A 15,294-nucleotide genomic window follows, 5' to 3' on the forward strand; every position below is an offset into this window, starting at 1 on the left:
CGATCCCCGTAATTACAAAGGGAGCAGAACATTAGCTATCCCTGACCCAGGAGACAGCCAGTCTGTACGTGCCTATTGTGACCTCAGGTGCGACATGTGGTTTGAGAGCCCGGCTGCCAATACAATGCAGAAACGTGTGGCCTGTATAATATTGCCCCACACTGAAAACCAATGGGAAGAGGAGAGAACGGGAGCTGACTTCAGGGACTCGGGGCTAGGGCGTGGCACTTCCAAGAAGTGTAGAGACTGGACTGCTGGGCTGATCCAGGCATGATGACAGCACACCTGCAGTCCTAGCACTCTGCAGATGGAGTCAGGATGACTGAAGAGGTCAGCCTGGGCCACACAGTGAGACTCTGTCACAAACAAAATGAGCAGACTCCAGTTAAAGTCCAGACCCAGCGCAGGCTCCACACTGGGGAAGTAAGGTTTGTTGACTGGGTTTTCCCACAGGACAGTGAACTTTCTGGAGTGAGCCTGGGTGCTGACACTTTTCAGTAAACTGACAGGTTGGGCTCCTCTGTCTTTCCTCCCTCACTGGCCAGGGCCCCCTCCATCCCTTGTCTCCCATAAGGCCCAGGTTTTTCAAAAGAGGCCTTCCTTCAGCCTTTTATTCTATTGTCCATCACATTTCTTGTCCATGATAGTCAGGTTGGGGGCCCCTCCTGGGCAGCCCCCTAAATATTTAAAAAATATTCCCTACCCTACCACCCTACGCTACCCTGGCATGTCCAGCACTGCTCTCCACAGCTCGCCCCCCACCCCCCCCCCACCCCAGTGTATACACAATACAATGTTGTTTGCCACTCCATCTCTCCTCAGCCCCTAGCCCAGTGCCCAGTTTCCTTCAGGAATACAGGCTAGGAGGAGGGGGTCAGCTCTCAGGGTTTGAGGTGCCTGGGCCACTCCCAGTAGCAGCCCTCTGCAGCATGTCCAGTGCCTCCCAGAAGAAATCTTCTGGGCGGCCATCAAAGGCATCCAGCCCACAATCTCCTTCATCTTCGCCATTCGGTCCTGCAACGTGAGGCAACTGTGGATCTGGCTGAGGTACTCCTCACAGGCCTGGGCTGTCCCTCTAGGGTCTTGGAAGGCTCCGGTCCCCTGGCTAGGTTCAGGGCTTCCCACTACCCTGCTGGCTGGCAGGTCTCGATAGACCAGGCATTGTTCGATGTCGTGGCTGGACAGCATATAGAGGCACTCTCTGGTGGAGCAGAGGGAGCAGGCACACAAGGGGACCTTAGAGGAGAGAAGGGGTGGGGCTGAGGCAGGCTGAACCCTGCCAGGGCCTTCCAGGAAGCTGGCTAAGCCTGATGCCATGTTGATCCCTCTCAGACAGGCCCTGAACCAGCAAGTGAGCTTGCTATGTTCCAGGACCATGTGAACGTGGGTAAAACCAGCAGAGTCAGCAAAGGAGAGAGCAGGGAGCTTAAGAAAGGGAGAGTACATGGTACAGGGGAAATGGAACCAATGGGTCCCTTGAGGGGTCCCAGGTGTAAGTTGGGCATGGTGACACAGGAGAGCCAGGAACATCTAGAGTTTAAGCCAGGCCTGGACTTCACAGTGAGAATCTCCTTAAAAAGGAGCCCAGTGAGATGGCTTCCCTGCTGCCAAGCTTGGTGACCAACGTCGAGGAAGGAGAGACCCAACTTTCACCAGCTGTCCTCAGCCCTCCACGGGCGCACTGTGGCATGGCCCCTCCCCGACCAGTTTTTTTTTTTTTTTTTTTTTTTTTTTTTTTTTTTTTTTGGTTTTTCGAGACAGGGTTTCTCTGTGGCTTTGGAGCCTGTCCTGGAACTAGCTCTGTAGACCAGGCTGGTCTCGAACTCACAGAGATCTGCCTGCCTCTGCCTCCCAGAGTGCTGGGATTAAAGGCGTGCGCCACCATCGCCCGGCCCTCCCCGACCAGTTTTTAAAGACTTTTTGAGAGAAGGCAGTTAAGTCCTGGCTATGGTCCTGAGGGCCACCTGGCTCTACTGCTCTGCCCTCCCCGTCCCTTTGTCCATTCGCTTGCCGGACTCTGCTCTGACCTTGATATGCAGCTTGACGAAGGAGGCGCTCCCCTTAGGCCAGCCAGGAAGGCGGCCTCCGGCCCCACAGCCGCACCCCAGCAGCTCCTTGCTGAAATCCGAGGTCTGACTCAGCACCAAAGAATGGTTGAGGCCACACCACAGGGCGATGGGACTGTGTAGATAGTGAACCTGAGGGCAGACAGACAGTATGGCCAGGGGCTTTAAGGTAGGAGGGTTGACTGGAAGGCTTGGAGCAGACTGCTGTCTTGGAGTTGGAAGAAGAAAGAGGGTCCTGTTTCCAGGTCATCTGTCCTGCTCTACAAACTGGCAGCTTTCTGTCCCCCTTCCTGTGTCCATAGAAACCCCAAAGAATGACGACATGGGTTCTGGTCCTTGGTAAAAACTTGGTGTCTTACGCCTCATGAAATATTCTCTTCCTTAAGGACAAGACCTGACGCCCTCTTCTGGCTTCCCTGGGTACCTGCACACATGTTTGTGTGGACACACATGTGTATTCTTACACGTGCAATACACACACAGTAAAAAATAAACTTTAATTACAAAAAGCCAACAAGTAACAATTAAAGTCAGCCAGGCACAGGAGAGCAGGAGGATTAAAGTGAGTTCCAGTTCAATCCAGGCTACATGCTGAGAGTTTGTCTCAAAAAAAACTATTTTTTGTTTGTTAGGTTTTTTATTGCATTTGTTCGTATGTGATGCAGTGTGGACAGCACTCATGGGAAGGTCACCTACCAGTTGAGATCCGCATATTCTCCCGGTCCACCCTGGGGGTCCCTGGGACTGAACTCAGATCAATGGCTTGATAGCAAGTGCTGAGCCATTTCCAGGTCTGTTCATTTTGGGAAGGCTCATGTGGTGGTTTGAATGAGAATGGCCTCCACTCCACAGGCTTATAATCAGAATGCTTGGTCTCCAGGGAGTGGGACTGTTTGAGAGGATTAAAGGATTAAAAGGGGTGGCCTTGGAGGAAGTGTGTTGCTGAGGGTGGGCTTTGAGGTTTCAAAAGTCCATGCCAGGCCTATTCTCTCTCCTCCCTCTGTCTCTGTCTCTGTCTCTGTCTCTGTCTCTGTCTCTCTCTGCTTGCTGCCTGTGGATCAGGATGTAAAGCTCCCAGCTGCTGCGCCACCCACCATGATGGTCAAGGACTATCCTCCAAAACTGTAAGCAAGCTCCCAGTTAAATATGTTCTTGTTTAAGAGTTGCCTTTGTCTGGGCGGTGGTGGCACACGCCTTTAATCCCACCACTTGGGAGGCAGAGGCAGACGGATCTCTGAGTTCGAGGCCAACCTGGTCTACAGAGCAAGTTCCAGGATAGTCCCAGGCTACATAGAGAAACCTTGTCTTGAAAAACCAAAAACAACAACAACCACAAAAAAGTTGTCCTAGTCATGGTGTCTCTTCACAGCAATAGAACAGTAACTGAGACAGGATACGTGTAACTTAAGCTTGCCTAGAACTCACTGTGCAGCTGAGAAGGAGCTTCAACTTTCTTTTAAAAGATTTATATATTTTATGTGCATTGGTGTTTTAACTACATGTTTATCTGTGTGAGGGTATCAGATCCCTTAGAACTGGAGTTACAGACAAGTGTGAGCTGCCATGTGGGTGCTGGGAATTGAACACGGGTCCTCTGGAAGAACAGCCAGTGCTCTTACCCACTGAACCATCTCTCCAGCCCTGATCTTCAGCTTCTGATCCTCCTTTCCAAACGTGTGAAATGCTGGGATGAAACTCAGACTCCACGCATGCTAGGCAAGCGTTCTACCAACTCAAGGACATCTCTTTTCTTTCCTCTGCGACAGTGATGGATAGACATTGCCTACATCTTCCTCTCAGTCTCTGGTTGGGTTGGTTTTGTGTGTGTGGTTTCTCTGTGTAGCCCTGGCTGGCCTGGAACTTGTTCTATTCTGCCTCCTCCTCTTCCTGGTCTACTTTTTTTTTCCTACTAGGGAGTCAATTTAGGATCTTGTATGTGCTAGGCTACACTGGGATTCATCTAGTCCATCTGGCCAGTTTCTCTGTAGCTTTGGAGCCTGTCCTGGAACTAGCTCTTGTAGACCAGGCTGGCCTCAGACTCACAGAGATCCGCCTGTCTCTGCTTCCCTAGTGCTGGGATTAAAGGCGTGCACCACCACCACCCAGCTAATCAGTCTTTGTGTATGTGTGTGTGTGTGTATAACTTTATTTTATGTGCATTGGTGTAAAGGTGTCAGATCACTAGGAACTGGAGTCACAGACAGTTTTGAGTCAACATGTGGGTGCTGGGAATTGAACCCAGGTCCTCTGGAAGAGCAGTCAGTGCTCTTAACTGCTGGGCCATCTCTCCAGCCCTTCTGGGGCAGTCTTTTTACCGTCTTATGTGTAAGTCTCATCACTGCCCTGTCCTCATTACATGAAATGCCTTTCCCTATCCTCACCTGAATCCCCTCAAACCCATAGGCCCTGTTACCATACTACCTTTAAAAAACGTATGTATTTAGGGAATGTGCATCCATGCGTGTGACTATTGAGGCCAGAGGTCAATGGTAACTATCTTCCTCACGTGCCCTCTACCTTATTTGTTTACTTGAGGCAGGGCCTCCCACTGCACTGGAGCTCACCGATTGGCGAGAGCCTTCGGTCTTCCCCTCCAGTGCTGGGCACTCACAGATTTTACATGGGTGTTGGGGATCTGAACTCGGGTCTTCATGCTCACATGTCAAGCATTTTGCTCTCTGCGCCCTCTTCTCAGGCTGCATCTCCTTTTCTAGGACTTCAGCACACTCAGGTCCCTAGCCCACTCATCACTGAATTGTTCTGCACACACAGTGTGCACTGCACAGATCAAACCTGTGACCAGCCCTGGGGAAGCCCTGCAGCAGCAGCACAGGTGTTGTATATGAAGGGCTTAGCCTTGCCTAGGGGAGGAGAAAGTGCTCTCTAGGAAATATGGAAAAGTAGCTAGGTGCTGGGTTAGGAGACTGGATGAGCGTTGTCAGGAAACAGTCTCACCTGTGTGGGTTCCCCTCGGTCCATTTTGTCTCCTGTTCCCAGCTGCCCATATCTGTTATTTCCCTGCATAAAGATCCGGCCAAATTCATCCACCAGGCCAAAATGGTTGTAGCCAAGAGCACAGAATAGGACCTAGGGAGGTTAGGACAGCAAGAGCATGGGAGCACATTGTCCCCAGGAAACTCAGCTCCAGGACTGCGCCCAACTGATCCCATCTGCCCTCTCCCAGAATCCCTCTGGCCCACCCAGATCTATTCCTCCAACTCGCAGAGCCCAGCCCTCTGCTCTGCACCATGCTAACTGCCCGCCGTCCTCCACACCACCATCCTACCTTGGCAGGCAGGGAGAGAGCAAGCGGCATCTGGTGGTCCAGAGGGTCAAAGGCTTGAAGGGTCCCAAAGAGATCACGATACACCCCTGGGGTATGCACCTCAAAATACACTCCCCCCTGGTCTGGGGGGTCGGGAGCCCTCAGCTCAGCAGCTTTGGGCACCCATTTCCGAGGGATAAGACCCCTCTAGAGACTGCAGGGAGTCTCATACAATCAACACACCAGCCATATTCACCAGCATGCGTAAGCAGTGTCAGTGTGTGGAGGGGTCTGCCTAAGATTGCAGTCTTGAGAGAGAGGAATAGGAATATAGTTCTTTTTTTTAAATTTTTCAGTCTCTCTCTCTCTCTCTCTCTCTCTCTCTCTCTCTCTCTCTCTCTCTCTCTTTCTCTCTCTCCCTCTCTCTTTCTCTCTGTGTGTGATATGTGATGCATGTGTATAGGTATTGGCATGTATGTACCACAGCATATATATCAAAATCAGAGGGCAACTTTGTTGGTCTGTGCCTTCCATCTTTTTTGAGGTAGGGTCTCTTGCTGTTTTGATGCCAGACTGGCTGGCCCAGTTTACAAGGAATCACCTTCTCTGCCTTTGGGACTGCAAACGTGTTACTGGGCCCACCTCTATGTGGGCTCTGGGGACTTGAACTTATTCTCAGCCTTAGATAACCAGCACTTGTACCCATGGAGCCATCTCCCTCACCATGGGAGTGTTTCTTACCTGTGATATAGAGAGTGCTGCTCTGGTTGGAAGCCATGCAGGCCACACGAAGGTGAGGCAGGCATCGAGACACCTTCCTGAGGGCCAACTGTACCGTGTAGGAGCGTGGCTGGTCCAGCTGGGTCTCATTCACTACCAAGGAGTAGATCTTTCCTTCCTCTGGGGATATGAAGGGAAGCATGTAATTCCACAGAGGAAGGGATTTGTCAATACCCAGATTAACACCCACGGGACACTCAACAGAAACAGCCACTGCTCTAGAACCGCAGGAAGAAGGGGAGGGGCCCGATGAGATGGCTCCGTGGGTAAAAGCACATGTGTGAGCCTGACAGCCTGACTCCAACTGCTGAAACCATGCTAGGAAGAGAAAGTGACTCCTGAAAGTTGACCTCCACATGTGCATGCCACACGCATGCACACACACACGCAAACACATGCACACAAGCACACTCATATACAAGGGAGGGGAATAAAGTATGGTGACATGCTTGGGAGGCAGAGGCAGGCAGACATCTATGAGTTAAAGGACAGTGTGGTCTACATAGTAAGTTCCAGGCCAGCCAGGACTGACCTACGTAGTGAGGCTCTGTCTCAACAACAAAAATAAAATAAAATAAGAAGAAAGAGAGCCAGAAGGAGGTAGTTCATGCCCAGAGTCAGGCAGATCTCTGGGTTCGAGGCCAGCCTAGTCTACAGAGCAAGTTCCAGGACAGCCAGAGGAACCCTGACTTAAAGAACTGAAAAGAAAGAAAGAAAGAAAGAAAGAAAGAAAGAGACAGAGACAGAGACAGAGAGAAATAAATGGCTTCCAGCCCCCAACATTCAACTCTTAAAACAAAACAGGGAGGTCTAGCGGAGAGCAAACCTAGTGATTAGATGTTGCAGACTCTTAATTTGGTGTTGGGAAGAATGAAGAGCCTGGGCATTTAGGTTTCTGTCTGGCATTCGGAAGTCCACAGGCTTTCAACGTGAACGTTAAAGTCGACTCTCATAGACAGCTATGGAGGACACTGGGAGGGTGGGGAGGAGGCAACTCGGGGACAATGTGAAGAGCCTGGCATGAGGTTAGGAGGGGAATCAGACTTTCACTGGAGCGGTGTTCTCCAGACGCTCACACGCCACACCGCATGCGCAGGCAGGAGGCAGAGGCCTGCCTTGGGCGTTGGTACTTACCAACTCCCTTGTTTGAGTTAGAGCCTCCCCATTATCACTACCATGCCGGAGTCTCCTGTCTTCTCCTTGAATCTCACCATATGAATGCTAGGATTACTGACCTGCACACCCACGTCCGGCCTTTATGTTGGCTCTGGGAATCTAAGCTCACATCCTCATGCTTGTTGCAAGTCTTTTACCCGCTGTACCATCTACTCCGCACTCTGGTTTTATTTTTCAAACAGGATCTTTTTTTTTTTTTAAATATTTATTTATTTATTTATTTATTTATTTATTTATTTATTTATTTATGATGTATACAATATTCTGTCTGTGTGTATGCCTGCATGCCAGAAGAGGGCACCAGACCCCATTAGAGATGGTTGTGAGCCACCATGTGGTTGCTGGGAACTGAACTCAGGACCTTTGGAAGAGCAGGCAATGCTCTTAACCTCTGAGTCATCTCTCCAGCCCCTCAAACAGGATCTTATGGAGACTGGCCTCAAACTCTTTGTGTATCTTAGGAATAACCCTGAACACAGGATTCTCCTGCCTCTACCTTCCAAATACTGGGAGTATAGGCATAGACCACTACACCTACTTTATATGGTGCTGGGAGTTGAACCTGTTGCTTCATGTAGATTGACCCACACCCTCCAGCCTGAGAAGGAACTTTATCTGAAATTCTATGCAGAATTCTAGAACTTTGGAGGTTCAGAGCTGGAGCAGGAGGAAGGTAGAACCCTCTCTTAACAGACTCCTCTCTTCCTCTCCCTTGGCGCAGATCCTGAAGAATCTGCTAGATATTTGCAAACCGCTACTCTGTAGGCCGCACCTGTGAGGAGCAGCAGAGCCCGCTGGGTCTCCTGGCCAACCAGCACGATCTGCTTGAAGCTCATGGAATGGTGGAATGTCATCTTGAAGACCCGCTGCCCACTGGACTGCAGATAGACCTCCACACAGTCACAGGCCCGGCTGCCAGTGGTGCCCACCACTGCCGGTTGCTCCCGAGTGGCCAAGACGTAGAGGTATTTACGGTAAACTGTGTCACATCTTGGGTCGGAGGCGAACTGTGGAACAAGATGAGGCTGTCTGGGATCTAGCGATCTGAATGGGCTAAGGCTAGTAGAGCAAGTGGATCATGGGATGGGAAATGAGACGATTGGGTCCAGGGCTAAGAAATGAAGGCTGATTTTGGATTGGTGATCTAACTCAGTGATAGAATGTTTGCCGAGCATGTAGAAGGTCCTGGGTTCAATTCTCAGCACCAAAAAACAAACAAAAATCAAGTAAATGACAGAGAAATGAATTGCTTTTAGGCTCCCTAAGGGAGAGGCCACTCAGGACCACTGAGGTGGGTTCTCAGCACCCAGAATTCCGCTACTCACATCCTTAGCACCTCGACATAACACCACATAGCGGCAGGCCCGCTTCCACTGGATCTGGCCAAGGGTGGAGGACACCAGAGCATTTTTGAGGAAGAAGAGGGTCCCCACATAATCAAGAATGAACACATGGTCCTTCGTGGGTAAGAAGCGGCGGTAGCCATGGGCTAGCATGGGGGCCACACTCTTGCTGAGACATCGGCGGCGTCCTCCGAAAGCCTGGAAGTACAGGCCCTTTGTATCTGAGGGTCAGAAGGAAATGGTTTCAAGGCTGAGGCCACAAGAGTGGGAAGAGTCAGGGCTAGGGTGAGCTTGACTGGTCTTTCCCAGACACCCTGGTATTAATCTTTTCTCATCCCCAGGACTAGAGATCAGACTCCTTCCTGGGGCAACACAGAAACCTTGATCTATGCCCAACATCCGTCCCACTGTGTCCCAGGGCCACATGGGTGCTTCTCAGTACCACCTTGTACCAGACACTGGGGAAGTCTAAGGACAGACACAGACGTGCTACAGAAAGGAGAGGGAAAGGGATGGCCAAGGCAGGCCAGGCATCTCCTCTCTTCTCTGCTGTGACCATTTCCCTAAACTCTATGCATGTGTGAAAGAAGTCACTAGGTAGCACCTTTCTGAAGTGGAGCATTTGGGTGACTGTCCTCAAGCTGGGGTGATTGTGTCCCTCAGGGACACTGGCTGTCATCAGGCAGGAGCTGGCGCTGCTACCATCTCACAGTAAATAGGACAGCCACCACAACAAAGAATCATTTCATCTCTGGTTGGGGGATGGCTCAGTGCTTAAGTTCTTGAAACGTGAGGACCAGGGTTGAGGCATAAATACTGGGTGGCCTTCTTGGCCTATCTGTAATTCTGGCCTTGGAAGTGGGAGATGGGATCCTCAGAGCTAGTGAGACTTCTGGGCTTGACTGAGAGACTCTGCTTCACAGAATACAGTGGAGGGGTGACTGGCAATGATTCCTGATACTAACCTTGGTCTCTTCATGCAGATACCTAATGTGCACGTGTCCATACACATGCAAACATGCATACATATAGACACACACACCATACACAACCATGGGAGGAAAAATAATTACTTCACCTCTACTTTCACAAGGTGACAAAAAGCTGGGGGATGACTTCATGTGTAAAGTGTCTGCTGTGTAGGCATGAGGACCTGACACCGTGGAAAAGCTGGTATGGATATTTTTAACGCTAGCATGCGCTGGTTTGGGGAAGGGGAGCGGGGTGGGGGGGAGGCAGAGACAGAAGGATCCCTGGGGCTTGCTGGCCACCTGGTCTAGCCATGGCAAGCTCCAGGTTTCAGTGAGAGACTGTTTAAAAACATAAGGCAGGGCTAGAGACGGCTCAGTAGTTAAGAGCACTGGCTGCTCTTTCAGAGAGAAGACCTGGGTTTGATTCCCAGTATCCACGTGGCAGTCCAGGTCCAGATGATCTGATGCCCCCTTCTGGCATACACAGGCACTGCATGCATGTTGTGCATAGATATACATGCAGGCAAAACACCTATACATATAAAATAAAAATAAATATTAAAAAAATTTTAGGTGGAGAGGGATAGAGGAAGACAACCAATGTCAGCCTCTGGCTTTTACATGCGAGTGCACTAGCTGGTGCAAGACACACATAACACATTGCAAAAGCTGACAAAAGTTAACTCTGATTAAATGAGGGAGAAACTCCAGATCTGGGGAGTAGGGGCTTCTCTAGGGTAAGATCTGGAAGCCTTGGTGCATGCAGGGAGACCTGGCTGAATGGCGTTAGAGCTGTGAACCGGATGTCTGCCAGCGGTGGCCAGAGAACCATGAAGTACGTTTGAGCGTAACAAGTTTCTTCTAGAGAAAAGGTGGCCAGGGGGTGCGGGGATCACCAGGCAACTTGACTGAGAAGGAAGTTCCCAGAATAAGGAAGGGCAGAGGCAAGGAGAAGTTACTGAGGGGAAGTGTACAGTTAAGAATGGCAGCTCTCTTCCAGGGCCGGGCAGCACAGCCATGGTCACGGACGCGTGGACTGAGCCTGCGGCAGATGCGTCTCCACACGCCCTCAGCGTCACACACTTCGTGGAAGTAGTGGCAGGTCTGGCCGAGGGCGACAACATCTCTGACTGGGAGGAAGGAGGCGATGTGCTCCACCTGCGGAGGAGCAGGAGGGAGGAGGTGGGGGAGTCACAGGCAGCCCTCAGCCCTGCAGTCACCATTCTCGCCAAACCCCAAAGACTCACCAGCTCTGGGGGGAACAGCTGGACAGAAATAGGGCTCCCTCCCTCCTTTTCATTCCCAGCCTCCAAACCACCTGAGGGGCAGCTGCGCTTCACCTGCCGGAGGAGAAAGGGGAGAAAAGGGATTCTGGGGAGGTTCTTCTCCGCTGTCAAACTGTTGTGTTTCTGTAAACTCCACCTTGGGGCTCATCTGACTCTGTCTCTCCACTAGCAAACCCAGCCATCCCTTCTCTCTCCAGGACCTTGGCCATCATCCCTCCCTTGCCTGCCTTGGTCCTTGACCTGTCCCCGGATTTCTTTTTTTTTTTTTTTTTGTTTTTGGTTTTTCGAGACAGGGTTTCTCTGTAGCTTTGGAGCCTGTCCTGGAACTAGCTCTTGTAGACCAGGCTGGTCTCGAACTCACAGAGATCCGCCTGCCTCTGCCTCCCGAGTGCTGGGATTAAAGGCGTGCGCCACCACCGCCCGGCCCTGTCCCCGGATTTCTTGCAGCCAGGTGACTCCCTGCCCTTCCCTTGCCTTACCACCCCCTCACCCTGAGCCCCTCCTCCTGTCTGCACAGCCTGGTCAATTTTTGCAGCTTCTGTCTCCGGCTTCTCCTCACCATCCTGACTGTCCCCTCCCTGCTCCTGCCCTCATCTCTCCAGGCCCCTTGGTTCCCCAGGCCCCAGGCCCCTGTCCTCGCTGCCTTTCCCACACCATGTCCCCAGGCACATAAAACCTTTTTGTGACCTCACTGTCCAGCGACTGTGACCTACTTTCCTTAACTTGACCCCAGAGCTATCTTCTGGGTTCTAGCTCAGAGCCAGTCACCAGGCGGCTCAAGGGATAACATGTTTTACTGGAGACACAAAGAGTGAACTATTGGCAGATGGTAAGTCCTTCTCTCTTCGGAAGCAGTAGTGGATTTTCCTTACTTTTAACTCTGAAGAGAAAAACGGGGCCTCCTGAGTAGTCCTCGGTCTGCAGGGATTTGTATCTCAAGAGTCCAAAGTCAGAAAAGGAAAAAAAGTATATGGCTAGATGGAAGCTCAGTTGGTAGAGTGCTTGCCTGTCACGCATGAAGCCCTGGGCTTGATCCCCGGCACCAGAGAAAAGCCAACATGGTGGTGCACACTTGCAATCCCAACACTTGGGAAGTGGAGACAGGAGGATGAGAAAGGAATCCAAGGCCATTGTTGGATACATAATACATTACATGACTGCATTACATGAGACATTGTCTCAGAAAAAAAAAAAAAAGATTGGCAGACAATGGCAGTGGAGCAAAGGGGACCCTGATCTAACATCACAAAGGCGAGATGCAAGCGAGAACTGAAGGCGGCTTCTTTCCAGTCTCACAGAAAACAAGCCCCGAATCTCATGCTGCTTCCTGGGGACGGCTGTCATCGTCGTATGTGCAAAGGGCAAGCTGTTAAAGTGGTGGCAAGGGCGAACTTTTCCTGGAGTTTGGGACACCTTCCAGAGCCTAGGCACTTAGCTTTTTCTGCGGAGTGACTTTGTCTCGGGGAAACAGCAGAGGAGGTCGCACGTGATAGGCAGGGGAAGGACTACAACAAAATGTAAGACTATGGCTTTGCCAGGAGCGCAAAGGGATTGAATCCTGTTAGAAAGCCAGTGCATAAGTGCCCAGCAGGTCCATTCATTGGCCACTCTAGCCAGATGTTCAAAACCGTCTCCATTATCTGTGGTAACTAGGAAATAGAGTTCATGTGTAGGGCATCTGCTTAACTTGTGCATAGCCTTGGATTCCAATATCAGCTTTTTTTTCTTCAGTGTGTGCAGGGTTAAAACAATTTCTCTGTGTAGCCCTGGCTGTCCTGGAACTCGCTCTGTAGACCAGGCTGGCCTCAAACTCACAGAGATCCACCTGCTTCTGCCTCCCGAGTGCTGGGATTAAAGGCACGGGCCATCATGTCCAGCCTTTATTTAAACATTTACTTTGTAACTAAAAAGATTGTGTGTGTGTGTGTGTGTGTGTGTGTGTGAGTGTGTGTGTGTTTGCCTGTATGTATGTATGCCATGTACATTCCTGGATCCCATGGAACTGGGAGTTTCAGATGGTTATAAGGTACCACGTGAGTGCTGGGAACAAAGCCTAGGTCCTCTGCACGATCAGCCCCCGAAGATATCATTCCTTTGTAATTGTGTATGTGTGGAGGAATGTGAGCACAGTGCCTGTGGTAGCCGGGGATAGCAATGAACGTGCCCCTTTCCAAGCTGGAGATGCAGGCTACTGTGAGCTGCTGTATTGGTGCTTCAAACGGAACTAGAATCCTCTGCAAGAACAGCTTGCACACTTTTTTTTTGTGGTGTTCTTGATCCCTCTGGCTCTTGCAATCCTTCTTCCTCCTCTTCTGCAGGGTTGCCTGAGCTCCACCTAATGGTTTTTAATATTTTTTATGATTTACTTAACTTTATTTTATGTGCACTGGTGTGAAGGTGCCAGATCCCCTGCAGCTGGATCAGCTGTGAGCTGCCATGTGGATGCTGGGGATTGAACTCAGGTCCTCTGGAAGAGCAGTCAGTGCTCCTAACCACTGAGCCATCTCTCCAGCCCGAAGTTTGCACTCTTAACCAGCTAAACTCTCTCCCAACTTTTTTTTTTTTTTTTTTTTTTTTTTTTTTTTTTTTTTTTTTGGTTTTTTCGAGACAGGGTTTCTCTGTAGCTTTGGAGCCTGTCCTGAAACTAGCTCTTGTAGACCAGGCTGGCCTCGAACTCACAAAGATCCACCTGCCCCTGCCTCCTGAGTGCTGGGATTAAAGGCGTGCACCACCACCGCCCGGCTCTCCCAACTTTTAATAATTTAATAAATGCTTAGGCATGCTCGCATAGCAGGCATGACTTATGAGACAGCAACTTCAGTTGCTGGTGGTCTGGAGACACAGGAAGCTGACTTGGGGTCTTGGGTCACTACAAAAGGTTTTCTAAGCTGCACAACTGAACCCCAGCACTTGAGAGGCTGTGACAGGAGTTGTTCAAGGCCATTCCTAGCTACGTAACCAGTTGGAGGCAGTCAGAGCTATATGAAATCTGGTCTCAAAAAGCCAGTCTTCCTCTTTCCTTTAGGCCACCGTGCCACTCAGATTGAAATAAAGATTGAAATTCTGGGACCATGTGAGCCACAGCTAGAGCCACATTGGTAAGGACTGGAAGCGCCCAGGAGGGGGAAGGGGATGTTGGTGGCATGCCTCATGACAGGGTCAGAATCATCGAGGTGACTCTGGCAAAGCTGGTATGAGTCATTACCACTTAGAGAGGAACCAGAGGAACCGGCAACCTGGATAAACCGTGGACACTGAGCAGTCAGCGGACACTGGTGAGGCTGCTGCAAACCAGGACAGGAGCTGCTCCTGTCACCTGGGCGATGGGACTGGGATGCTGCAGAGTTCTGGGGATGGAGGCTGCTGTAGCAGCCTGTCAACAACAACCAGACTCTGCAACAGAAGAGCTGAGGGGATCAAGGGTGTTGGGGGTGTCTTTCCCGTGGCTGGAAGCCACACAGGGAGGTTCATTAAATGCTAACATTCTTTAAAAAATAAATCTCTAAAAAAACTATTCTCTTACTACCTCTCCCATTTGGGGCCCTTTCTGTACTTCATTTCACCTTAAGAAGAAAAAAAGAAAGAAAAAGAAAAATAAAATAAAACAAAAATCCCAACAAACTTTAGTTTTGAGACTGAGGATCTCATGTCCCAGGCTGACCTGGAACTGAGCTCAAAGTCTTGATCCTCCTAGAATCTTCCCAAATGCTGGTATGGCAGGTTCCTGCCACTACACCCAGCTTCAAATAAGAGGTTTCCAACAAACCGTTCAGTGGTGGCGCACACCTTTAATCCCAGCACTCGGGAGGCAGAGGCAGGCGGATCTCTGTGAGTTTGAGGCCAGCCCAGTCTACAAGAGCTAGTTCCAGGACAGGCTCCAAAGCTACAGAGAAGCCCTGTCTCGAAACAGACAAAGTTCATTATGAAAGTGGGGGAAAGAGTCTTACGTGGAGGCCTGATATTTGCTCAACCTCAGTTTCTTCCTCCCTTGTGTGCTGGGCAGTGGTAGTGCACGTCTTTAGTCTCTTAGTGCCTTTAGCACTCAGGAGGCAGAGGCAGGCGGACCTCTGAGTTAGAGGCCAGCCTGGTCTACAGATCGAGTTCCAGGACAGCCAGGGCTACCCAGAGAATCCGTCTCTAAAAAGCAAGAAAACAAACAAAAACAACGATCTTGTTCTGGAAGATCATGAGATCCTTCGTAGTCTCTAAACTATGGTCTGGGCATCCACTCTGGTGGAGCTGGCAGCTCTGGCGACCTTCCCTGTCTGGGCTGGAAACCCCCTCACCGGACAACCCAGGAGTCCCCCGCTGGGACTCAGCCTGCACAGTCGGAAATGGTCCCTTCGGTTGAGACAGCCTGCCTGCGCGCTGGCCCGGGGCATCCCTCTCCCTTCCTCTTCCCGGAAG

The 15,294-nt window shown here is 50.6% G+C and overlaps 1 protein-coding gene across 1 annotated transcript; it reads right to left on the reverse strand.

Annotated features, from left to right (window-relative positions):
* Window positions 1-874: 874 nt before the first annotated feature.
* On the reverse strand, window positions 875-11,544 carry Fbxo24 (F-box protein 24). Its single transcript, XM_038346680.1, is given in 12 exon segments — window positions 875-957; window positions 960-1,236; window positions 2,028-2,198; window positions 5,022-5,153; window positions 5,353-5,474; window positions 6,073-6,231; window positions 8,060-8,294; window positions 8,613-8,851; window positions 10,576-10,759; window positions 10,849-10,941; window positions 11,378-11,503; window positions 11,506-11,544. Coding segments are annotated over 12 exon segments (1,860 nt in total).
* Window positions 11,545-15,294: the final 3,750 nt, after the last annotated feature.

This window comes from Arvicola amphibius, chromosome 10 (genome assembly GCF_903992535.2).
Source record: "Arvicola amphibius chromosome 10, mArvAmp1.2, whole genome shotgun sequence".
Classification (NCBI taxonomy): domain Eukaryota; kingdom Metazoa; phylum Chordata; class Mammalia; order Rodentia; family Cricetidae; genus Arvicola; species Arvicola amphibius.